Genomic DNA, 26,660 nt, shown 5'->3' on the forward strand with positions numbered 1-26,660 from the left:
TACCGGAACAATCACACAAGTCTGATTTTCGTTGGCGCTTTTATTGCAAAGTGTAACTGAGGGGAAATCATTGTATTGGTGCCCTCTACCATCTTCCCCATGTCCTGCATTCATGGGCCAATCAGATCAAACCAAATATGGCTGCTCCCCTTTAAGCGTTGCACAGGTTCTTGTTGCAGCAACTTGTCATCTTGCCAAGGCGGGTGTCACTCTGTCTTTTCTTGCAATCGGCGGCAGTTGTGCATTTCCGCTCCCACACTAAGAGGAGAGAGCAGAGCATTGGTTTATACAAATAAATCTGTATCCAGAAACCTGTTATCCAGAAAGCTCTGAATTACAGGAAGGCCATCTCACATAGACTCCATTTTATCCATATGATTGACATTTTTTAAAATGATTTCCTTTTCTGTGTAATAATAAAACAGTAGCTTGTACTTGACCCCAACTAAGATATAATTAATTCTTATTGGAAGCAAAGCCAGCCTATTGGGTTTATTTAATGTTTACATGATTTTCTAGTAGACTTAAGGTATAAAGATCCAAATTAAAGAAAGATCCCTTATCTGGAAAACCCCAGAATTCTGGATAACAGGTCCCATACCTGTACCATATAGGCAATGGGGCGCATGTATCAACAGTAGATGCAGAAAAGTATCAATACATGCAGTACATTTTTCTTTTAAATAGGTATGGGATCCGTCACCTGGAAAGCCATTATCTAGAAAGCTCCGAATTACAGAAAGGCCTTATCCCATAAACTCTACTTTATCCAAATAATCCAAGTTTTTAAAAATAATTTTCTTTTTCTCTGTAATAATAGAACAGTAGCTTGTACTTGAGCTTGTACTTGATCCCAACTAAGATATAATTAATCCTTATTGGAAGCAAAACCAGCCTGTTGGGTTTATTTAATGTTTACATGATTTTCTAGTAGACCTAAGGTAATTACGGAAAGATCCATTATCCGGAAAACCCCAGGTCCCGAGCATTCTGAATAACAGGTCCCATTCCTGTACTTAAATTGTACGAAAAAATAAATAAAACCCTACTTCCGATTCCTAGTTTAAAAAAAAAAAAAAAAATCATCACAAAATGAATACTCCTGAGCACCAATGCAATTGACCTCGCATTTTCTAGATTTCGAAACCTTAGCAATTTCCACACGCCTCATAGAGGGCAATTTAAATTAAAAAAAAAAAGGCGCCACCTTTTGGATCTCATGACTGTGACGTGGGAGGCAGAACTGGCCAGCAGGTGATGCTAATATCTTGAAATCAATTTTTTTTTAAAAAAAGTGAATTGCTAAGTGCATTTATAAGGCACTTTCGTAAATAATGTGCAATTGGAGATGTTGATTTTTTTAATGTAGCTTTGACGTCTGAAGTAGAAAATATTTTAAAAAAAACGAAGACCTACTGAAAATTGCTTAGAATTAAAGGAGCGGTTCAGCTTGAAGTTAACTTTTAGTATGTTACAGGATGGGCATTTCTAAGCAACTCTTCAACTGAACTTCATCATTTATTTTTAAAAGTTTTTGTATCATTTGCATTTTTCTTCTGACTCTTTCCAGCTTTCAAATAGGGGTCACTGACCCCATCTAAAAAACAAATGCTCTGTAAGGCTACAAATGTATTGTTATTGCTACTTTTTATTACTCATCTTTCAATCCAGGCCTCTCCTATTCATATTCCAGTCTCTTATTCTAATCAATGCATGGTTGCTAGGGGAATTTGGACCCTAGCAAGAAGACTGCTGAAATTGCAAATTGTAGAGCTCATGAATAAAAAGCTAAATAACTCAAAGACCACAAATAAAAAATGAAAACCAACTGCAAATTGTCTCAGTAAATCACTCTCTATATCATACTAAAAGTAAATGGAAAGGTGAGCAACCCCTTTAAGGATGTTGTTAAAGGGGTTGTTCACCTTTGAGATAACTTTTAGTATAATATAGAGAGGGATATTCTGAGACAATTTGTAATTGGTTTTCATTTTTTATTATTTAAGGGTTTTGAGTTATTTAGCTTTTTATTCAGCAGCTCTACAATTTGCAGTTTTAGCAATCTGGTAACTAAGGGTCCAAATTACCCTAGCAACCATGCATTGATTTGAATAAGAGACTGGAATATGAATAGGAGAGGTCTGAATAGAAGGATCAGTAATAAAAAGTAACAATAACAATACATTTGTAGCCTTACAGAGCGTTTGCTTTTTTAGAAGGGAGTAAGCGACGCCCATTTGAAAGCTGAAAAGAGTCAGACGAAAAAGGCAAATAACTATAAAACTATAAAAAATAAATAATGAAAAACAATTGAAAAGTTGCTTAGAATTGGCCGTTCTATAACATATTAAAAGTTACTTTAAAGGTGAGCCACCCCTTTAAGTCACTGTATGGAGTCACAGCTGTGACATGACAGTTGTACAGTATTTGTGTTTGGAACCACATAAAGGGGAGTATTAGAAAGATATGGAGACATCTGGGCAATTAGAGACTGGGGCGTATCCAGAAAACGACTGCCAATTGGCCACACAAGAACATCTAGACATATATGGGGTCATACAATACAGAGTGCACATGAGGGAGAGAGATTTTAGGTTGGGGTCACTTACCAAGAACGTTCATGGTTGGGTTAAACTCATTTTCACGATCTGGGGTGCCATCATAGCCTACAATTTTTCTGGAAATCCTCATACACGTGTCCTCGGTAGATTTACAGGGAGCACTGTGCTTTTTCTTACAGGTTCTGATATTGCAGTCGTAGCACTCTAAACCTGTGTGGAGGAGACAGCTTTCACTCAGCTGACAGTAGCAATGAGGTGACAGTAAGGCAAGAACAGTAGAATACGTTAAAAGCATAAGACATGATGGTGACAGTAGGGCAAGACGGTGATACACAATGTCAAAAGTAGGATAAGATGGAGACAGGAGGGCAACATGGAGACCGTAAGACAAGGATGGAGACAGTAGGGAAGATGGTGAAAGCAGGGATCAATGGTGATAATAGGACCAGATGACAAATATAACTATATATATATAATATTTGCCCAACCTGTCAGCTGTTGTTGAAAGGCAAAGCCCAGCGCTACATGACATCCCTGTACAATGATTTAAATGTTATGGGATTAGATCTGTCTAAACTCCGCTGAATTAGGGTGATGGCACAAAGGGAGACTTGTCTCCTGTGGTTAAATGTTCACTACCGTGGGCAACAGAGCTCCTGAAATTGAGACTTACAATTGCAGAAAATACAGGACTATTGCTTACAATGGGGATTAGATAGGATCTGTGCAGCCACTGGGACAGAATGCTCTGTTATACAGATAGCTAGAATCTCAGCTGCCATAAAGCAGGACAGGACTGCTGCTTACAATGGGGATTAGATAGGATCTGTGCAGCCACTGGGACAGAATGCTCTGTTATACAGATAGCTAGAAACTCAGCTGCCATAAAGCAGGACAGAACTGCTGCTTACAATAGGCATCAGATAGGATCTGTACAGCCACTGGGACAGAATGTTCTGTTATACAGATAGCTAGAATCTCAGCCATAAAGCAGGGCAGGACTGCTGCTTACAATGGGGATCAGATAGGATCTGTACAGCCACTGGGACAGAATGCTCTGTTATACAGATAGCTAGAATCTCAGCCATAAAGCAGGGCAATGAAGACCCCTAGAGGGTTTGATTGGCTGTTATGTTCTCCCCATAACAGTATACTTGGCACTTACCTCGTCTCGTCTTAGTCACTACGGAGGAAAAAAATAAGCAAATGAAAAGAGAGATAAAAAAAGCATCTCAGCCATTATTTGTCTACAGTTTCATGGACATTTTACTATTTTTACACACTGGGCTTTCCTGAACTCTAACACCCCATAAAACTGAATACAATTCAACTCAAAGCAGTCAAAAACATTCTGATAAATTTATACATCAATCCATGTTGAAAAAAATCCTAAAAAGTATTAAAGAACAAGGAAAGGCTAAATTTTGGGGGTGTGCCTGTTGGTCAAGAGCCTCCCTACTGATTACTGTCACTGAATTTGTACCCCAGTGCTTCTTTTTGCTGAAAAATGCACCATTCCAGGATATATACATAACCAGGGGTCCCCAGACTTTTTACTGGTGAGCCACGTTTAAATGTAAAATTGTAAAAGTGTAATTTTTATGGTGTATTTTTTTATTTCTAAATGACACTGTTTACATTGCAAATAATTCACTCTACAATATAAAATTTCATTCCTGAACCAGCAAGTGTATTTAGTTGTAATATTGGTGTGTAGGTGCATCTCAGGTCATTTTGCCTGGTCATGTGATTTCAGAAAGAGCCAGCACTATTTCTGGCAGGCTGTTGTTTCTCCTACGCAATGTAAATGAAGGTGTCATCATACTGAATGGAGAAGTCTGGTAAGTTTTTGGAAAATCTGGTATCCCTGGATTTGATTTTTAAAAACAACGTAGAGTCACAGTGGGACCTGGATTTTACTATTGAGTGTTGTTCTTAGATCTACCACGCAGCTGTTATCTTGTGTTAGGGAGCTGTTATCTGGTTACCTTCCCATTGTTCTTTTGTTAGGCTGTTGGGGGGGAAAGGGAGGGAGGGGGTGATATCACTCCAACTTGCAGTACAGCAGTAAGGCTAAGGTCACACTGGGCGATAAGTCACCCTCGATTTTTAAAAGAAAGTCGCGGCGACAAGGCGATCACCTTTGTGCAGAAGGAAAGTTTAGAGCGACTCTTACCAGGAAGAGATTATCATCCCATAGTGCTGTGCGCTACGTCCATACGCTGTTTGTCTGTACTGGTGCGGCCTCTCGTAGCGTTGTTACGTAGCATCTTGACGTCAGCGCGAAAATTTCCATATTATTGCCGCTACTATTCTTTGTGTGTGTTTGTTTGTGGGAGATTTCTGTGCTTTATGTACATGCTATTTCTCAGCTATCGCTCCAAAGGGTCTCTGCGCTTTTAAAGCTACAGGCGATCTCAAATCGCACTGTGTACATATTAGCTCGCGATTTGCATGAATCTTGATGTGTCGACAAAACAAACGACTTGTCGCCAGGACTTGCTTTTAAAAATCGCGGGCGATTTATTGCCCAGTGTGACCTTAGCCTAAAGAGTGACTGAGAGCACAAGTCGCACAACTGGGGGTACCTGGAAAACTGACAATATGTCTAGCCCCATGTCAGATTTCAAAATTAAATATAAAAAAAATCAGTTTGCTCTATTGAGAAACGGATTTCAGTGCAGAATTCTGCTGGAGCAGCACTATTAACTGATGTGTTTTGAACAAAAACTTTTTTTTCCCATGACAGTATCCCTTTAACAGTGCTGCTTCCCAGAGGTCTTTTGGGTTGCCTGGGACCTCACCCATGCACAGTGTAGTAAGGTTTTACATTTTAATATATTGTACAGAGGTGGATAAAGATGGTGGCCTTTCTCTGTTAGGAGTATACAGAGGTGGATAAAGATGGTGGCCTTTCTCTGTTAGGAGTATACAGAGGTGGATAAAGATGGTGGCCATTCTCTGTTAGGAGTATACAGAGGTGGATAAAGATGGTGGCCATTCTCTGTTAGGAGTATACAGAGGTGGATAAAGATGGTGGCCTTTCTCTGTTAGGAGTATACAGAGGTGGATAAAGATGGTGGCCATTCTCTGTTAGGAGTATAACTTGGGCTGGTGCATTTTTCAATCTAGAGGAGCACTGACCCAAGAAACAAACAGGAACCTTCCCCAGTGATTTACACCCTTGGGATTCCATCCTTGTCAATACCCCCTTACTACGTCACCTAGTTTCTACTTATGGCCATGTAATTCCATGCTATGTCTTAGCAACACCTTCCCACCCTCATTAATATGCCCCAGACCCTGCCTCACCCATAACACAAAAACAGGCTATTTTCTCTGCCAGCAGGGACAGGCAGTGACATGTACAAAAGGCAGGATTAGACTGGGTTTAGGCAGAAGAAGTACAGGCCTAGAGCACAATGTTGGGGGAGGGGGAACTGAAGATACAGTCGTGCTTGATTGTCCATATTTTCATATGAATGTGACCTAAATCATAATCAGATTTTCAAACAAGTCCTAGAAAACCTAGTTAAACAAAAAATATTATATTTGGTCATGTATTTATTTAAAAAGAAATGATTCAATGATATATCTGCGAGTGGCAGAATTAAGTGAATCCTTAGGATTATTATATTATAATAAGTCTGGTGTTCTCAGTTAATGGGATGAGCGTGAGTGATAGACCCTGTTTTAAAGAATGGGGATGCAGTAAAGCCTGGTCACACATACAATACATATGTGGATGCAGTGTCGTAACTACAGTGTGTCAGTTCCAACTGTAAAATAATCTTTGGAGGGCCCAGTGCACTGCACTTCCCAAGCTGCCCTCCCGTCTCCACCGAACTCCACCAGAACCTTGCCTCAGGCAGCATAGAGTGGCCAGTTACAAGGGGCAGCAAAAAGACACCTTTGGTAACTTTAAGAGCCTAATTTCCATTTTTTAAGACGGAAATTTGGCTCTGCTAGCCCAGCTAGCTCAATAAGAAAAAAGTTGTTGATGCCCATAAAGCTGGAGAAGGTTACAAGACTGTCTCTAAAGAGTTTGGACTCCACCAATCAACAGTGAGATAGATTGTGTATAAATGAAGGAAATTCAAGACCATTGTTACACAACCTAGAAGGGGTCAACCATCAAAGACAACTGCAAGGTGTCTAACAGTCAGAGAGGTTACAAAGCAACTGAAGGCCTGTCTCACATTGGCCAATGTTGATGTTGAGTCCACCATCAGGAGAGAACTGAAGAGCAATGGTGTGTATGGCAGGGTAGCAAGGAGAAAGCCACTGCTCTGACCATCTACAGTTTGCTTAAGATCATGTGGATGAACAAAAATGATATTGGAAGAATGTTTTGTGGACAGATGAAGCCAAAATAAAACTAAGTTTGCTTCATCTACTTTTAGGACTTGTTTGAAAATCAGATGATGATTTGGTGGCAAATTTATATGACCTTTCCCATTGGTGTCACTATAAAATGTCTCTATAACATGTCTCTATAACAGGGATCCCCAACCTTTCAAATCCATGAGCAACATTCAGAAGAAAAAGGAGTTGGGGAGCAACACTAGCAAGAGAAATGTTCTTGGGGTGCCAAATAACTGCTCTGATTGGCCACTTGGTAGCCCCTATGTGGATTGTCAACCTAGATTGAGGTTCTGTTTGGCAGTGCACCTGTTTTTTATACAACCAAAACTTGCTTCCAAGCCAGGAATTCAAAAATAAGCTCCTGCTTTGAGGCCACTGGAGCAACATCCAATGGGTTGGGGAGCAACATGTTGCTCACGAGCTACTGTTTGGGGATCACTGCTCTATAACATGTCTCTATAACATGGCCTCTTTACCCGTTGTTCTATTGGTTCCCTGTCTGATCTTTGTGTTTCCAACTTCTCTCAAATGTAGAAGCATGCCGGCCTGTCTCAAATGTACAAGTATACTGGTCTGTCTCTAATGTACAAGTACACTGGTCTGTCTCTAATGTACAAGTACACTGGCCTGTCTCTAATGTACAAGTATACTGGCCTGTCTCTAATGTACAAGTACACTGGTCTGTCTCTAATGTACAAGTAGACTGGTCTGTCTCTAATGTACAAGTACACTGGTCTGTCTCTAATGTACAAGTACACTGGCCTGTCTCTAATGTACAAGTACACTGGTCTGTCTCTAATGTACAAGTACACTGGCCTGTCTCTAATGTACAAGTACACTGGCCTGTCTCTCATGTACAAGTACATTGGTCTGTCTCTAATGTACAAGTAGACTGGTCTGTCTCTAATGTACAAGTACACTGGTCTGTCTCTAATGTACAAGTACACTGGCCTGTCTCTAATGTACAAGTACACTGGTCTGTCTCTAATGTACAAGTACACTGGCCTGTCTCTAATGTACAAGTACACTGGCCTGTCTCTCATGTACAAGTACATTGGTCTGTCTCTAATGTACAAGTAGACTGGTCTGTCTCTAATGTACAAGTACACTGGTCTGTCTCTAATGTACAAGTACACTGGCCTGTCTCTAATGTACAAGTACACTGGCCTGTCTCTAATGTACAAGTACACTGGCCTGTCTCTCATGTACAAGTACATTGGACTGTCTCTAATGTACAAGTAGACTGGTCTTTCTCTAATGTACAAGTAGACTGGTCTCTCTAATGTACAAGTACACTGGCCTGTCTCTAATGTACAAGTACACTGGTCTGTCTCTAATGTACAAGTACACTGGTCTGTCTCTAATGTACAAGTAGACTGGTCTTTCTCTAATGTACAAGTAGACTGGTCTCTCTAATGTACAAGTACACTGGTCTGTCTCTAATGTACAAGTACACTGGCCTGTCTCTAATGTACAAGTACACTGGTCTGTCTCTAATGTACAAGTACACTGGCCTGTCTCTAATGTACAAGTACACTGGCCTGTCTCTCATGTACAAGTACATTGGTCTGTCTCTAATGTACAAGTAGACTGGTCTGTCTCTAATGTATAAGTACACTGGTCTGTCTCTAATGTACAAGTACACTGGCCTGTCTCTAATGTACAAGTACACTGGTCTGTCTCTAATGTACAAGTACACTGGTCTGTCTCTAATGTACAAGTACACTGGCCTGTCTCTAATGTACAAGTACACTGGCCTGTCTCTAATGTACAAGTACACTGGTCTGTCTCTAATGTACAAGTATACTGGCCTGTCTCTAATGTACAAGTACACTGGTCTGTCTCTAATGTACAAGTACACTGGCCTGTCTCTAATGTACATGTACACTGGTCTGTCTCTAATGTACAAGTAGACTGGTCTGTCTCTAATGTACAAGTACACTGGTCTGTCTCTAATGTACAAGTACACTGGCCTGTCTCTAATGTACATGTACACTGGTCTGTCTCTAATGTACAAGTACACTGGCCTGTCTCTAATGTACAAGTACACTGGCCTGTCTCTCATGTACAAGTACATTGGTCTGTCTCTAATGTACAAGTACACTGGCCTGTCTCTAATGTACAAGTACACTGGTCTGTCTCTCATGTACAAGTACACTGGCCTGTCTCTCATGTACAAGTACACTGGCCTGTCTCCCATGTACAAGTACACTGGCCTGTCTCTCATGTACAAGTACACTGGCCTGTCTCTAATGTACAAGTACACTGGCCTGTCTCTAATGTACAAGTACACTGGTCTGTCTCTCATGTACAAGTACACTGGCCTGTCTCTCATGTACAAGTACACTGGCCTGTCTCTAATGTACAAGTAAACTGGCCTGTCTCTAATGTACAAGTACACTGGTCTGTCTCTCATGTACAAGTACACTGGCCTGTCTCTAATGTACAAGTACACTGGTCTGTCTCTAATGTACAAGTACACTGGCCTGTCTCTAATGTACAAGTACACTGGCCTGTCTCTCATGTACAAGTACATTGGTCTGTCTCTAATGTACAAGTAGACTGGTCTTTCTCTAATGTACAAGTAGACTGGTCTCTCTAATGTACAAGTACACTGGCCTGTCTCTAATGTACAAGTACACTGGTCTGTCTCTAATGTACAAGTACACTGGTCTGTCTCTAATGTACAAGTAGACTGTCTGTCTCTAATGTACAAGTACACTGGTCTGTCTCTAATGTACAAGTACACTGGCCTGTCTCTCATGTACAAGTACATTGGTCTGTCTCTAATGTACAAGTAGACTGGTCTGTCTCTAATGTACAAGTAGACTGGTCTGTCTCTAATGTACAAGTACACTGGCCTGTCTCTAATGTACAAGTACACTGGTCTGTCTCTAATGTACAAGTACACTGGCCTGTCTCTAATGTACAAGTAGGCTGGTCTTTCTCTAATGTACAAGTAGACTGGTCTCTCTAATGTACAAGTACACTGGCCTGTCTCTAATGTACAAGTACACTGGTCTGTCTCTAATGTACAAGTAGACTGTCTGTCTCTAATGTACAAGTACACTGGTCTGTCTCTAATGTACAAGTAGGCTGGTCTTTCTCTAATGTACAAGTAGACTGGTCTCTCTAATGTACAAGTACACTGGCCTGTCTCTAATGTACAAGTACACTGGTCTGTCTCTAATGTACAAGTAGACTGTCTGTCTCTAATGTACAAGTACACTGGTCTGTCTCTAATGTACAAGTAGACTGGTCTGTCTCTAATGTACAAGTACACTGGCCTGTCTCTAATGTACAAGTACACTGGTCTGTCTCTAATGTACAAGTACACTGGCCTGTCTCTAATGTACAAGTACACTGGTCTGTCTCTAATGTACAAGTACACTGGTCTGTCTCTAATGTACAAGTAGACTGTCTCTCTAATGTACAAGTACACTGGCCTGTCTCTAATGTACAAGTACACTGGTCTGTCTCTAATGTACAAGTACACTGGCCTGTCTCTAATGTACAAGTACACTGGTCTGTCTCTAATGTACAAGTACACTGGTCTGTCTCTAATGTACAAGTAGACTGTCTCTCTAATGTACAAGTACACTGGCCTGTCTCTAATGTACAAGTACACTGGCCTGTCTCTAATGTATAAGTACACTGGCCTGTCTCTAATGTACAAGTACACTGGTCTGTCTCTAATGTACAAGTACACTGGTCTGTCTCTAATGTACAAGTACACTGGCCTGTCTCTAATGTACAAGTACACTGGTCTGTCTCTATCTCCCCATACAGGGGGCCTATCTATAATATCAGTGTACAAGACCATGATTTTGCTGCTTACCTGGACGTTTTGTTGTTGTTCGACCTAAAATGAAATAAAAGCAAAATAGTGAATTCCTTTTTATTGTTGGACTGTGACGTCTCATATTCTGCTCTCTCACTAATATTTTCTATAGCCATATTGGGTTTCAACTTGCCACCCCACCCTAATCCGCCCACCCCAGTCCTTTCTCTGCCGCCCCCGAGTGGCATCAACAATGGCCCCCAACCAGAAGGCTGATATAGTTTTAGACAAATGGTGACAACCCTACTTGTCAGTAAACCAGCAGTTACACAGGAGAAAAGCTTGAGCTGGATGGACTTGAGTCTTTTGCCATCTTCATGTATATGGTCTCTCTGATCTCTATCTCTAGTTCTATCACAGATTTACTCACCAGCAGGTGCTGCAGGCACTGGACCAATAACTAGGAGTTAAAAAAACGAAGAAAGATGAGGCTGAATTTCTAACTGCCTTTAAATGAAACCAGTAACCTCATATAAGGCTAATAGAACACAAGGTGAAAGGTTGATATGCCCCTCCCCCCAACAAATTTACCTGAAAGTCCCATCACACTTTCTAAAAGGGAACCTATGCTTAAAAATGAATTGATGTAAAACTTGTGTGCTCCTGTGCTGAGCACTTATTCCAATGTATGATTTATATTTTTAGCAGTTTCTGAGATATTCACAGTTTTAAACTGCTTATACCAGGCTTCAGCAGCTCTCTCCGGAAGTCAGGTGACTATACAAGAAGTGCCTTGGAAATTATGATCACATTGAGTCAAAAGGCTGGTATTAGCAGTCTAAAGCTGCTGATATCTCAGAAAGCACTAAAAGTAGAAAATGAATGTAAATGGCAAAAGTGCTCAGAGGAGCACCCTGAATAAAGTTACATGTATTCATTTTTTAGGTTTAGCTTCCCTTTAACAGATGATAATTCAGAAACGACAAGAAAGGACTTGATAAAGGGCACTTGCCCGAAAGATGTTGGGGCAAATTCACTAAGATTCGTAGTTGTGCCAGGCGTAACTTCGCCGCACTTTGCCGCACTTCGCCACACTTCGCCACACTTCGCCAGGCGTAGTTTCGCCAGCGCTCCGCAAATTCACTAAAAAAGTTACACTCAGGGGTAGCGTAAGGTTGCGAAGTTGGGCTAGCGTTGATTCGCTAAGCGAAGCGAAGTTACGCTAGCGATGGTTAATTTGCATACGGCGCCAAATTCAAATTTCAATGGAGGAATATGTACAATCACTACAAATGCCTGGGAAACCTTCAAAACATCAAATAAATTTTTTTTTTTGCCTTACACATGTGCCCCCTGTATAGTTAAGTTGCCATGAGTCAGGAAATGTAGGGGGGAAGGAGGGGAGCCCCAAAAAATTTTTCAATCTTTTTCAGCCTATCACCCATAATATAGAAAAAATCTAGCATAAAAGGTAGCGTTCACTACAATGCGCGCATTAGTGAATTTGCGTAGTTACGTCCGTTGCGCAAATTCGCCAGGCGTAACACTAGCGAATTTACACCAGCGTTCGTTAGCGAATTTGCGAAGTAACGAAAATGACCAACGCTAGTGAATTGACGCTAGCGTTAGGCGCTTCGGCGCATAGTGAATTTGCCCCGTTGTGTCTAATACAGAACACTTAGCAGCAAGCTCTGCACTGATTGCTTTCTCTCAGTCATTCTGACTAATTAAGAAAGGACTTTGACTGCATCAGGTGATCAGGGGAGGGTCATTTTAATTGACAAAACATTGTAACCCCCCCATGTGACATTGCCTTAAAGGTAGGAAACATCTCTCTCTGTGCCATACTCACTAGGAGGTCTGATAGTTACTGCGTTTCCTCCTGTCAGAAAAAAAGATAGGTTAGGGCAGTTTATGAAGTGAGGGGGCTTTTGCATCTTTTCCCTTGAGTTGCCATTTTCTAATGTTCTGTCACTGATCACCTGACAGGAAATAATACAGGTTCTAACTGTAACAGGAAGAAGTGTGGGAGTAAAAGACCTTCCTCTGTCTTTTCATGGCAATGTTTCGATATGGGATTATCCATTATAACAATTCATGTTTTTTTAGTTAATGCTTTTATTTAAATGAAATGGTGTTTTACATATGGTATGTTTAATGTGATATATTTTATTTATATCTGCAATGATCAGGGGTATAGTTACCCTTTAACTCATAGGCCAGGGCCAGATGGGGCAGAAATCATTGTACTGAAATCCGCAGGCCAGTTTCATCCCTTCACCGTAAAATCCTTTTCTCTTGGTCGATTTTGGTGAAGAAACAGAGAGACTTTGCATTTCGAGTAGAAATCTGCCAAGTGTGCTCGTGCCGGAGCTGACTCAAGGTTTCCAGACACAAAATAGAGAGAAGAGATTTCTGCTAGTGGTGAGGGGGTAAAATTGGCCTGTGGATTTCCGCACGATGATTTCTGCCTCGTCTGGCAATAGACATATAACTGCCAGAACCTTTCTTATCTTTCTGTTCACAAAATATCTCTCAGTGCCTCCTTTGATATGTGTGTGCTCAGTGTCTCCTCTAATCTCTGTCTACCTGGTGCCTCCTCTGATATGTGTGTACTTGGTTCCTTCCTTTGATATGTGTGTACTTGGTTCCTTCCTTTTATATGTGTGTTCTCTGTGCCTCCTCTGATATGTGTGTACTTGGTTCCTTCTTTTGATATGTGTGTACTTAGTTCCTTCCTCTGATATGTGTGTACTTAGTTCCTTCCTCTGATATGTGTGTACTTAGTTCCTTCCTCTGATATGTGTGTACTTAGTTCCTTCCTCTGATATGTGTGTACCCGGTGCCTCCTCTGATATGTGTGTACTTAGTGATTTCCTCTGATATGTGTGTACTTGGTGTTTTTCTCTGATATGTTTGTACTCGGTGCCTCCTCTGATATGTGTGTACTTAGTTCCTTCCTTTGATATGTGTGTACTTGGTTCCTTCCTTTGATATGTGTGTACTCTGTGCCTCCTCTGATACAGTATGTGTGTACTTAGTTCCTTCCTCTGATATGTATGTACTCGGGGCCTCCTCTGATACAGTATGTGTGTACTTAGTGATTTCCTCTGATATGTGTGTACTTGGTGTTTTTCTCTGATATGTTTGTACTCGGTGCCTCCTCTAATATGTGTGTACTTAGTGCTTACCTCTGATAGGTGTGTACTCGGTACCTCCTCTGATATGTGTGTACTTGGTGCTTTCCTCTGATATGTGTGTACTTGATTCCTTCCTCTGATATGTGTGTACTTAGTTCCTTCCTCTGATATGTGTGTACTTAGTTCCTTCCTCTGATATGTGTGTATTTAGTTCCTTCCTCTGATATATGTGTACTTAGTGCTTTCCTCATATATGTGTGTATTTGGTTCCTTCCTCTGATATGTGTGTACTTGGTTCCTTCCTTTGATATGTGTGTACTTGGTGCCTTTCTCTGATATGTGTGTACTCGGTGCCTCCTCTGATATGTGTGTACTTGGTTCCTTACTCTGATATGTTTGTACTCGGGGCCTCCTCTTATATGTGTGTACTTAGTGATTTCCTCTGATATGTGTGTACTTGGTGTTTTGCTCTGATATGTTTGTACTCTGTGCCTCCTCTGATATGTGTGTACTTGGTGCTTTCCTCTGATATCTGTGTGTGTGTACTTGGTGCTTTCCTCTGATATGTGTGTACTTGGAGCAAAACAATTTACCTAATTTCCCCTAGGTCTCTCCTGGTGATAGTTGCCCGGTGCTGGCTGGAGGGGTCGGCGCCTCTCCCAGAAATATCAGCAAAGAAGATTAGCCAAACAACACAGGCTGGTGTAGCGGGGATCTCCCCTGCACGTTTATTTCGTCAAGTGATGTAACGTTTCGGGGGCGTGCCCCTTCATCAGACATGCAGAAAAACTGTTCACAATGCATTTTGCTTAACTTATTCACTCATATTTTGAATCATTGTGTTAATTATGCAAATCACCAAGGGTTTTTAAACACTGTTTGAAAGTGAATCTGCATGTCTGATGAAGGGGCACGCCCCCGAAACGTTACATCACTTGACGAAATAAACGTGCAGGGGAGATCCCCGCTACACCAGCCTGTGTTGTTTGGCTAATCTTCTTTGCTGATATGTTTGTACTTGGAGCCTACGATCTCCCTGTACACAGGACTCCTTACTAATTTGATATCTCAGTACTTTGACTTAAGTGTGTCACTCACCTGCACGTTTAGTAGTTGTGGGATTAGGGCCTATGAGATAAAAAGGGAAAGGTGAGAGTGGATTTCTGTTTTCCAGTGATGGGTTTTTTATCTCTCTTTGTAGCTCCTCTCCCTGTATTGTGACACTCTCACCTATTATGTCTTAAGTACTCTCTAATTTGTTGGTACACAGGGCCTCCCTATGATCTTTCTACATACACTGCCTCCCTCTGGTCTCTCAGTATCCAGTGCCTCCATCTGATATATCTCTGTACACATGACCTCCATCTGATATCTCTTTGTACACATGGCCTCTACCTGATATCTCTCTGTACACAGGGCTTCCCTCTGATCTCTCTCTGTACTCATGGCTTCCCTATGATCTTTCTACACACAGGGCCTTTCTCTGGTCTCTCTGTACATAGGAACTCCCTCTGATCTCTCTCTCTGTTCACAGGGCCTCTATTTGGTATCTCTTTGTACATAGGGCCTCTATCGGATATCTCTCTGTACACAAGGCCTCCGTCTGATATCTCTCTGTACACTGGCCTCCATCTGACATATCTCTGTACACGGGGCCTGCATCTGATATCCCTCTGTACACATGACCTCTATAGGATCTTTCTATACACAGGGCTTCCCTCTGACATCTCTCTGTACACAGGACCTCCATCTGATAACTCTCTGCACACAAGGCCTCCCTTTCATGTACAAGTACACTGTCCTGTCTCTAATGTACAAGTACACTGGTCTGTCTCTAATGTACAAGTACACGGGTCTGTCTATAATGTACAAGTACACTGGCCTGTCTCTAATGTACAAGTACACTGGTCTGTCTCTAATGTACAATCACTCTAGCCTGTCTCTAATGTACAATCACTCTGGCCTGTCTCTAATGTACAATCACTTTGGCCTGTCTCTAATGTACAAGTATGCTGGTCTGTCTCTAATGTACAAGTACACTGGTCTGTCTCTAATGTACAAGTATACTGGCCTGTCTCTCATGTACAAGTACACTGGTCTGTCTCTAATGTACAAATACACTGGCTTGTCTCTAATGTACAAGTACACTGGCCTGTCTCTAATGTACAAGTGCACTGGCCTGTCTCTAATGTACAAGTACACTGGCCTGTCTCTAATGTACAAGTACACTGGTCTGTCTCTAATGTACAAGTACACTGGCCTGTCTCTAATGTACAAGTACACTGGTCTGTCTCTAATGTACAAGTACACTGGCCTGTCTCTAATGTACAAGTACACTGGCATGTCTCTAATGTACAAGTACACTGGCATGTCTCTAATGTACAAGTACACTGGCCTGTCTCTAATGTACAAGTACACTGGCATGTTTCTAATGTACAAGTACACTGGTCTGTCTCTAATGTACAAATACACTGGCCTGTCTCTAATGTACAAGTACACTGTCCTGTATCTAATGTACAAGTACACTGGCCTGTCTCTAATGTACAAGTACACGGGTCTGTCTCTAATGTACAAGTACACGGGTCTGTCTCTAATGGACAAGTACACTGGCCTGTCTCTAATGTACAAGTACACTGGTCTGTCTCTAATGTACAAGTACACGGGTCTGTCTCTAATGTACAAGCACACAGGTCTGTCTCTAATGTATAAGTACACAGGTCTGTCTCTAATGGACAAGTACACTGGTCTGTCTCTAATGTACAAGTACACGGGTCTGTCTCTAATGTACAAGTACACTGGTCTGTCTCTAATGTACAAATACACGGGTCTGTCTCTAATGGACAAGTACACGGGTCTGTCTCTAATGCACAATCACTCTGGCCTGTCTCTAATGTACAAGTACACTGGTCTGTCTCTATCTCCCCATACAGGGGGCCTATCTATAATTTCAGTGTTCAAGACCATGAATTTGCTGCTTACCAGGACGTTTTGTTGTTATTCGACCTAAAATGAAATAAAAGCAAAATAGTGAATTCCTTTTTATTGTTGGACTGTGACGTAACTGTCTCATATTCTGCTCTCTCATGGGTTATGTGATTATGGAAACACCCGCTGACTAATTCCTGAGTTATATTCACTTGGCCCAGGGCAACCATAGAGCTTTAGATGTAACTGTAGGGAGCTCCTCACTAACATTTTCTATACCCAGCTTGGGTTTCAACTTGCCACCCCCACCCCAGTCCTTTCTCTGCCCCCCCCAAGTGGCATCAACAATGGCCCCCAACCAGAAGGCTGATATAGTTTTAGACAAATGGTGACAACCCTACTTGTCAGTAAACCAGCAGTTACACAGGAGAAAAGCTTGAGCTGGATGGACTTGAGTCTTTTGCCATCTTCATGTATATGGTCTCTCTGATCTCTATCTCTAGTTCTATCACAGATTTACTCACCAGCAGGTGCTGTAGGCACTGGACCAATAACTAGGAATTAAAACAAAGAAAGATGAGGCTGAATTTCTAACTGCCTTTAAATGAAACCAGTAACCTCTTATAAGGCTAATAGAACACAAGGTGAAAGCTTGATATGCCCCTCCCCCCAACAAATGTACCTGAAAGTCCCATAACACTTTCTAAAAGGGAACCTATGCTTAAAAATGAATTGATGTAAAACTCATGTGCTCCTGTGCTGAGCACTTATTCCAATGTATGAGATATTCACAGTTTTAACTGCTAAAACCAGGCTTCAGCAGCTCTCTCCGGAAGTCAGGTGACTATACAGGAAGTGCCTTGGAAATTAGGGTCACATTGAGTCAAAAGGCTGGTATTAGCAGTCTAAAGCTGCTGATATCTCAGAAAGCACTAAAAGTAGAAAATGAATGTAAATGGCAAAAGTGCTCAGAGGAGCACCCTGAGTAAAGTTACATGTATTCATTTTTTAGGTTTAGCTTCCCTTTAACGGATGATAATTCAGAAACGACAAGAAAGGACTTGATAAAGGGCACTTGCCCGAAACATGTTGTGTCTAATAAAGAACACTTAGCAGCAAGCTCTGCACTGATTGCTTTCTCTCAGTCATTCTGACTAATTAAGAAAGGACTTTGACTGCATCAGGTGATCAGGGGAGGGTCATTTTAATTGACAAAACATTGTAACCCCCACCATGTGACATTGCCTTAAAGGTAGGAAACATCTCTCTGTGCCATACTCACTAGGAGGTCTGATAGTTACTGCGTTTCCTCCTGTCAGAAAAAAAGATAGGTTAGGGCAGTTTATGAAGTGAGGGGGCTTTTGCATCTTTTCCCTTGAGTTGCCATTTTCTAATGTTCTGTCACTGATCACCTGACAGGAAATAATACAGGTTCTAACTGTAACAGGAAGAAGTGTGGGAGTAAAAGACCTTCCTCTGACTTTTCATGGCAATGTTTCGATATGGGATTATCCATTATAACAATTCATGTTTTTTTTAGTAAATGCTTTTATTTAAATGAAATGGTGTTTTACATATAGGATGTTTAATGTGATATATACCCATCTGCAATGATCAGGGGTATAGTTACCCTTTAACTCATAGGCCAGGGCCAGATGGGGCAGAAATCATTGTACTGAAATCCGCAGGCCAGTTTCATCCCTTCACCGTAAAATCCTTTTCTCTTGGTGGATTTTGGTGATTTCTGCTAGTGGTGAGGGGGTAAAATTGGCCTGTGAATTTCCGCACGATGATTTCTACCTGGTCTGGCAATAGACATATAACTGCCAGAACCTTTCTTATCTTTCTGTACACAAAATATCTCTCAGTGCCTCCTTTGATATGTGTGTGCTCAGTGTCTCCTCTAATCTCTGTCTACCTGGTGCCTCCTCTGATATGTGTGTACTTGGTTCCTTCCTTTGATATGTACAGTATGTACTCGGTGCCTCCTCTGATATGTGTGTACTTGGTTCCTTCCTTTGATATGTACAGTATGTACTCGGGGCCTCCTCTGATATGTGTGTACTTAGTGATTTCCTCTTATATGTGTGTACTTGGTGTTTTTCTCTGATATGTGTGTACTCTGTGCCTCCTCTGATATGTGTGTACTTAGTTCCTTCCTCTGATATGTGTGTACTCGGGGCCTCCTCTGATATGTGTGTACTTGGTGCTTTCCTCTGATATGTGTGTACTTGGAGCCTACGATCTCCCTGTACACAGGACTCCTTACTAATTTGATATCTCAGTACTTTGACTTAAGTGTGTCACTCACCTGCACGTTTAGTAGTTGTGGGATTCGGGCCTATGATTTAAAAGGAGAAAGGTGAGAGTGGATTTCGGTTTTCCAGTGATCTCTCTCTCTCTCTCTCTCTCTCTCTCTCTCTCTCTCTCTCTCTCTCTCTCTCTCTCTCTCTCTCTCTCTCTCTCTCTGTAGACAGGTTCACACACTCCTCTCCCTCTCCCTCTCCCTCTCCCTATTCCTGTATTGTGGCACTCTCACCTATTGTCTCCATCTGAAATATTTCTGTACTCAGGGCCTTCCTCTGTTCTCTCTGTACACAGGGCCTCCGTCTGATATAACTCTGTACTCCGGGCCTCCATCTAATATCACTCTGCACTCAGGGCCTCCATCTGATATTTCTTTGTACTCAGGGCCTTCCTCTGTTCTCTCTGTACTCAGGGCCTCAAACTGATATTTCTCTGTATACAGCTTTTATGCTAATCTCTCAGAACACTTGTCTTTTCTAAGATCTCGCTGTACACAGGACTCCTTTCTAATTTGATATCTCACTACTTTGACTTCAGTGTGTCACTCACCTGCACTTTTAGTGGTTGTGGGATTCAAGTCTATGAGATAAAAAAGGAAACATTAGAGTGAATTTGTCTTCCAGTGCTAGTTGTTCTCATGTTCTGCTCTCTTTGTTAGACAGGGTCTCACTGCACATGTCTGTGAAGACTCTCATTCATCCAGATCGTGGTATATCTATTGTAAATATATACCTTTTCTCTTGACATTGTTTGGCTAGTCATCCGACTGGATTTCTCAATTTACAATGACCTGTACAAAAATAATTCTGTGGTTAAATGCCTGGAATCTTGTTCCAATCAGCATAATCTGTTTAGTAAAACCAACATGGGGTGAGAGACTTCATGGCAAGGTGTGTATTGTATTAGCATGACTGGAGCTATGAGGTGTCTGTGCTGGTGGGGATTGTGTTTGCTCTGTGTTATAGAGCAGATATGATCATCACCAACACAGAGGCTCAGGCAAAAGAGTTGAAACATCTCAGAGGGGCCCTTAAAGCCAGACTGGGCCTTTGTTTAAACCAATAAAAGGAGAAAGAACAACATCAAAACTACCAGTGAAGGTGGAAAGCAGGACAGAAGAACGAACTGGGTCCTCCCAAACTTAGAAGGATCTTTAATAAACACCACATCCCAGTCTGGCCACTGGGTATCTCTCCAAAGGGGTTGTGCACCTTTAAATTAACTGTTAGTATGATGTAGAGAGGGATACTCTGGGGAAATTTGCAATTGGTTTTCATTTTTTATTATTTGTGGTTTTTGAGTTATTTAGCTTTTTCTTCAGCAGCTCTCCTGTTTGCAATTTCAGCTATCTGGTTGCTAGGGTCCAAAAAAAAGAAGCCTCAATAGAAAGATGAGTGATACAAAGTAGTAGTAACAATATATTTAGTAGCCTTACAGAGCATTTATTGTTTAAATGGGCCCAGTGACCCCCATTTGAAAGCTGGAGAGAGTCAGAAGAAGAAGGCAAATATTTCAAAAACTATAAAAAAATAAATAATGAAGACCAATTAAAAAGTTGCTTAGAAGTGGCCTTTCTACAACATACTAAAAGTTAACTTGAAGGTGACCCACCCCTATAACAACAACTCATAACTCTAATCATGCTGATACAATCAACTCCTTACCCTCCGTGAAGTCTCTGACCCCCCCCCCCCCATTCTGGGTATTCTAAACAGATTATGCTCATTCTCGGGTATTTAACCACAGAAAGATTTTTGTACCGGTCATTCTGAATTTAGATAGTCAGTCGCATGACTAGCTGAAAAGATACAGCACATCCAGTTGATTTGACTTATTACTAAAAGTGATGGGCAAATTTGTCCCATTTCAATTTGCGAAATTCGATTTGCTTACCAGAGCGCTTTGTAATTGCAGGTTTTGTATCTATGAGATAAAAAGAAAAAGTTGAAAGTCAGTTTCTGTGCTCTATACACAATGATACACTCTGACACACACTGACACACAATGATACACTCTGATACACTCTGATACACACTGAGACACACTGACACACAATGATACACTCTGATACACACTGACACACACTGACACACACTGATACACACTGATACACACTGACACACACTGACACACACTGACACACACTGATACACACTGATACACCCTGATACACACTGACACACACTGACACACACTGACACACACTGATACACACTGATACACACTGATACACACTGATACACAATGACACACACTGACACACACTGACACACACTGACACACAATGATACACTCTGATACACACTGACACACAATGATACACTCTGATACACACTGACACACACTGATACACACTGATATACACTGATACACCCTGATACACACTAACACACACTGACACACACTGACACACAATGATACACTCTGATACACACTGACACACAATGATACACTCTGATACACACTGACACACACTGATACACACTGATACACCCTGATACACACTAACACACACTGACACACACTGATACACACTGATACACAATGACACACACTGACACACAATAATACACACTGACACACAATGATACACACTGACACACAATGATACACACTGACACACTCTGATACACACTGACACACGATACACACTGACACACAATGATACACACTGACACATTCTGATACACACTGACACACACTGATACACATTGACACACAATGATACACACTGACACACTCTGATACACTCTGATACACACTGACACACACTGATACACATTGACACACAATGATACACTCTGATACACACTGTCACACAATGATACACACTGACACACTGACACACAATGATACACACTGACACACTCTGATACACACTGACACACACTGACACACAATGATACAAACTGACACACTGACACACAATGATACACTCTGATACACACTGACACACAATGATATACACTGATACACACTGACACACAATGATACACACTGACACACACTGACACACACTGACACACACTGATACACACTGACACACAATGATACACACTGACACACACTGACACACACTGACACACAATGATACACTCTGATACACACTGACACACAATGATACACTCTGATACACACTGACACACAATGATACACTCTGATACACACTGACACACAATGATACACTCTGATACACACTGACACACAATGATACACACTGATATACTCTGATGCCTTTTTCAGCAGGATTCGGATTATACCAAACCCTTCTGCCCAGCCAAACCGAATCTGATTCCTAATTTGCACATGCAAATTGGGGGCAGGGAGAGAAATTGAGTGACTTTTTATGACAAAACAAGGAAGTGAAAAATGTTTTCCCCTTCTCACCCCTAATTTGCATATGCAAATAAGGGTTTAGTCGGATTAATCTTTCACAAAGGATTCAGGGGTTCGGCTGAATGTAAAATAGTAGACTCGGTGCATCCCTAGTTGGAACAATATGGGTCAATCTTGAAGGAGGATCCACCACTCCATGTGACATTAACACCAGACCTATCACTGCAACTTTTGTACATTTGCTTAACTTTGTTGCTCACCGGGGCTTTTTGTCGTTTCAGGGTTTGTACCTATGAGATAAAAAGAGAAAGGTGAGAGTGAATCTCTGCCTAGATTTTGTCATTTAGCCTCATATTCGACTCTCTCTGTACCCCGGACTGGACTCTTTATGTAGATAGGGCATCTGTCTGATCAGTCTATCCACAGGGCCTCTCTATTATACTCCCCAATGTTCCCAGTTTAGGTAGGACAGCTTGGTATGGTCTGAATTCTCCCTCCAAAACAGCGGCGAAACTGTAGAGGAAGCAGACCCCGCAGTCGCAGGAGGGCCCGGGAACATGGGGGCCTGGGATGTGGGGTCTGTTCCTTTATAGCTAATAAAACCCCCCTCCTCCTCAGCCGCTCTCTTACCTGTGGGGAGGAAGGGGGACGCAAGTCAGATGGTAGTAGGCGGAGTCAGGGAAGGGTGGAGGTGGGAAGTGGGCGGGAGGATGGGGATCAGAGTGTGCCGCCCCCTCTGAAGATTTTTTTGGCGCACTCTAGTTACGCCATTGCTCCATACATATGGTCTATTTATATACGCACACATCCCAAACTGTTTACCCAGATTCTCTATGTTATTTCCCCCCACTAATTTGTGCCTGTATGTAGCCACCCACCCACTTAGACTGTAAGCTCTACAGGGCAGGGACCTCTTTCCTACTGTGTCTCTTACCACATAGCACTATATAAGCTCTGTGTACTGTGTATATTTATTCTATTTATTGTCTTACTTGTCTTCCCTGTGTGTACTTTTATATATTGTACTTTTATATATTGTACTTTTACATATTGTACTTTTACTTATTGTACTTTTATATATTGTACTTTTATATATTGTACTTTTATGCATTATACTTTTATATATTGTACTTTTATATATTATACTTTAATGCATTGTACTTTTATATATTGTATTTTTATATATTGTACTTTTATATATTTTACTTTTATATGTTGTACTTTTATATGTTGTACTTTTATATATTGTACTTTTATATATTATACTTTTATGCATTGTACTTTTATATATTGTACTTTTATGCACTGTACTTTTATATATTGTACTTTTATATATTGTACTTTAATGCATTGTACTTTTATATATTGTACTTTTATATATTGTACTTTTATGCACTGTACTTTTATATATTGTACTTTTATATATTGTACTTTTACATATTGTACTTTTACTTATTGTACTTTTATATATTGTACTTTTATGCATTATACTTTTATATATTGTACTTTTATATATTATACTTTAATGCATTGTACTTTTATATATTGTATTTTTATATATTGTACTTTTATGCATTGTACTTTTATATATTGTACTTTTATATATTGTACTTTTATATATTGTACTTTTATATGTTGTACTTTTATATGTTGTACTTTTATATATTGTACTTTTATGCACTGTACTTTTATATATTGTACTTTTATATATTGTACTTTAATGCATTGTACTTTTATATATTGTACTTTTATATATTGTACTTTTATATATTGTACTTTAATGCATTGTACTTTTATGCATTGTACTTTTATATATTGTACTTTTATGCACTGTACTTTTATATATTGTACTTTTATATATTGTACTTTAATGCATTGTACTTTTATATATTGTACTTTTATATATTGTACTTTAATGCATTGTACTTTTATATATTGTACTTTTATATATTGTACTTTTATGCACTGTACTTTTATATATTGTACTTTTATATATTGTACTTTAATGCATTGTACTTTTATATATTGTACTTTTATATATTGTACTTTTATGCACTGTACTTTTATATATTGTACTTTTATATATTGTACTTTTACATATTGTACTTTTACTTATTGTACTTTTATATATTGTACTTTTATGCATTATACTTTTATATATTGTACTTTTATATATTATACTTTAATGCATTGTACTTTTATATATTGTATTTTTATATATTGTACTTTTATGCATTGTACTTTTATATATTGTACTTTTATATATTGTACTTTTATATATTGTACTTTTATATGTTGTACTTTTATATGTTGTACTTTTATATATTGTACTTTTATGCACTGTACTTTTATATATTGTACTTTTATATATTGTACTTTAATGCATTGTACTTTTATATATTGTACTTTTATATATTGTACTTTTATATATTGTACTTTAATGCATTGTACTTTTATGCATTGTACTTTTATGCATTGTACTTTTATATATTGTACTTTTATATATTATACTTTTATATATTGTACTTTTATATATTGTACTTTTATATATTATACTTTTATGCATTGTACTTTTATGCATTGTACTTTTATATATTGTACTTTTATATGTTGTACTTTTATATGTTGTACTTTTATATATTGTACTTTTATGCACTGTACTTTTATATATTGTACTTTTATATATTGTACTTTTATGCACTGTACTTTTATATATTGTACTTTTATATATTGTACTTTTATGCATTGTACTTTTATGCACTGTACTTTTATATATTGTACTTTTATATGTTGTACTTTTATATATTGTACTTTTATGCACTGTACTTTTATATATTGTACTTTTATATATTGTACTTTTATGCATTGTACTTTTATGCACTGTACTTTTATATATTGTACTTTTATATGTTGTACTTTTATATATTGTACTTTTATGCACTGTACTTTTATATATTGTACTTTTATATATTGTACTTTTATGCATTGTACTTTTATATATTGTACTTTTATATATTGTACTTTTATGCACTGTACTTTTATATATTGTACTTTTATATGTTGTACTTTTATATATTGTACTTTTATGCACTGTACTTTTATATATTGTACTTTTATATATTGTACTTTTATGCATTGTACTTTTATATATTGTACTTTTATATATTGTACTTTTATGCACTGTACTGCTCTGCGGCTCCTTAACGGCTCTTTACAGATAAAGTTATACATACATACATTTTGTGTCTCTCATTGATTTTTTGTTATATAGGCACCAAAGGCCTATGCTAATGGCAGCAGCTTTAGGTGGGTGGCTTTCCATAGCCAGCCACAAATCTGGTAGCAGATCTGTGATAGCTGGGTGTTCCCTGCTGGTAAAAAATGTTCTTCTTACTGCAAGGGGGGTGTTATAAAACAGGTAAAGTTTTATTTTGGGCTAGTAACCCAAAGCAACCAATCAGCAAATAGCCTTGATCTATAAGTGACAGTAAAACAAATGAAAGCAAAAGCATGATAAGTTTCTTATGTGTCACAACCCTTGAGTACGGGAGTAAAACTGGTATCTCTGCGTAACCCATCTGGGTTTTTACTGTCTTAATAATGATGGAATAAAAACATTTTTTTACTGGCTTGTAAAATAGTAGCTGGATGGCAACCTAAGTCTGGGGGTTCTTTGGAGAAGAAGTTGTAACCCTAATTGCCGCTATATACAAGTACCCATGCCATACTGATTTTGTCAACCCATGTACTCCCCTCATCCTCCCCTATTGCTCACCTTGCAGCTGGAGGGTCACGATCACAAGGCAGAGAAGTATGAGCTTCATCTTGATCTTTGTCTCAATCCGTCTGCTGACTGATGCTCCTCTCAGTCATTTTATAGCTGCCTCTCCCATCCCAGCTTCCAAAACTGACCCACACCCCACTCCACCCCAAGCCTGGAAAGAAAAATATTATGTAAGATACCAAATGGTAGGTAGGAATTTCATTGAGAAATAAATATATGAATTAAGATGTTTAATGACCATGTTAACCAGGGATCCCCAACATTTTAAAAGCACGAGCCACATTCAAATGTTGGGGTTGGGGAGTTGGGGAGCAACACAAGCATGATAAAAGTCCATTGGGTGCCAATTATGGGCTGGGATTGACTACTGGTAGCCCCTTTGTGGACGGACAGCCTAAACTTGGTTTTATACAACCGAAACTTGCTTTCAGTTCTCGAATTCAAAAATAAACACCTGCTTG

The 26,660-nt window shown here is 39.7% G+C and overlaps 1 protein-coding gene across 1 annotated transcript; it reads right to left on the minus strand.

Moving 5' to 3' along the window:
• Nucleotides 1–25: 25 nt before the first annotated feature.
• On the minus strand, nt 26–26,284 carry LOC108701722 (salivary glue protein Sgs-3-like). The gene is made up of 15 exons (XM_041576121.1): nt 26,191–26,284; nt 22,676–22,705; nt 20,973–21,002; nt 19,629–19,658; nt 19,084–19,113; nt 18,055–18,084; nt 17,297–17,326; nt 16,827–16,850; nt 14,946–14,975; nt 12,560–12,589; nt 11,138–11,167; nt 10,765–10,788; nt 3,727–3,744; nt 2,610–2,771; nt 26–258 (listed from the first exon to the last, which is right to left on the minus strand). The coding sequence occupies exons 1-15, from the start codon at nt 26,237–26,239 to the stop codon at nt 152–154; spliced, it is 654 nt and encodes a 217-aa protein (XP_041432055.1). The 5' UTR covers nt 26,240–26,284; the 3' UTR covers nt 26–151.
• Between the last annotated feature and the right edge of the window lie 376 nt (nt 26,285–26,660).

The sequence above is a fragment of the Xenopus laevis genome, chromosome 9_10L (assembly GCF_017654675.1).
Source record: "Xenopus laevis strain J_2021 chromosome 9_10L, Xenopus_laevis_v10.1, whole genome shotgun sequence".
NCBI lineage: Eukaryota > Metazoa > Chordata > Amphibia > Anura > Pipidae > Xenopus > Xenopus laevis.

Coding starts and splice junctions, on each gene's coding strand:
- LOC108701722 (XM_041576121.1), bottom strand. CDS start 26,239: ATGAAGCTCATACTTCTCTGCCTTGTGATCGTGACCCTCCAGCTGCAA. Junction 21,003..22,675: donor TGAAACGACAAAAAGCCCCG/GTGAGCAACAAA, acceptor TTTATCTCATAG/ATACAAAACCTGCAATTACA. Junction 16,851..17,296: donor AGTGCCTACAGCACCTGCTG/GTGAGTAAATCT, acceptor ATTTCATTTTAG/GTCGAATAACAACAAAACGT.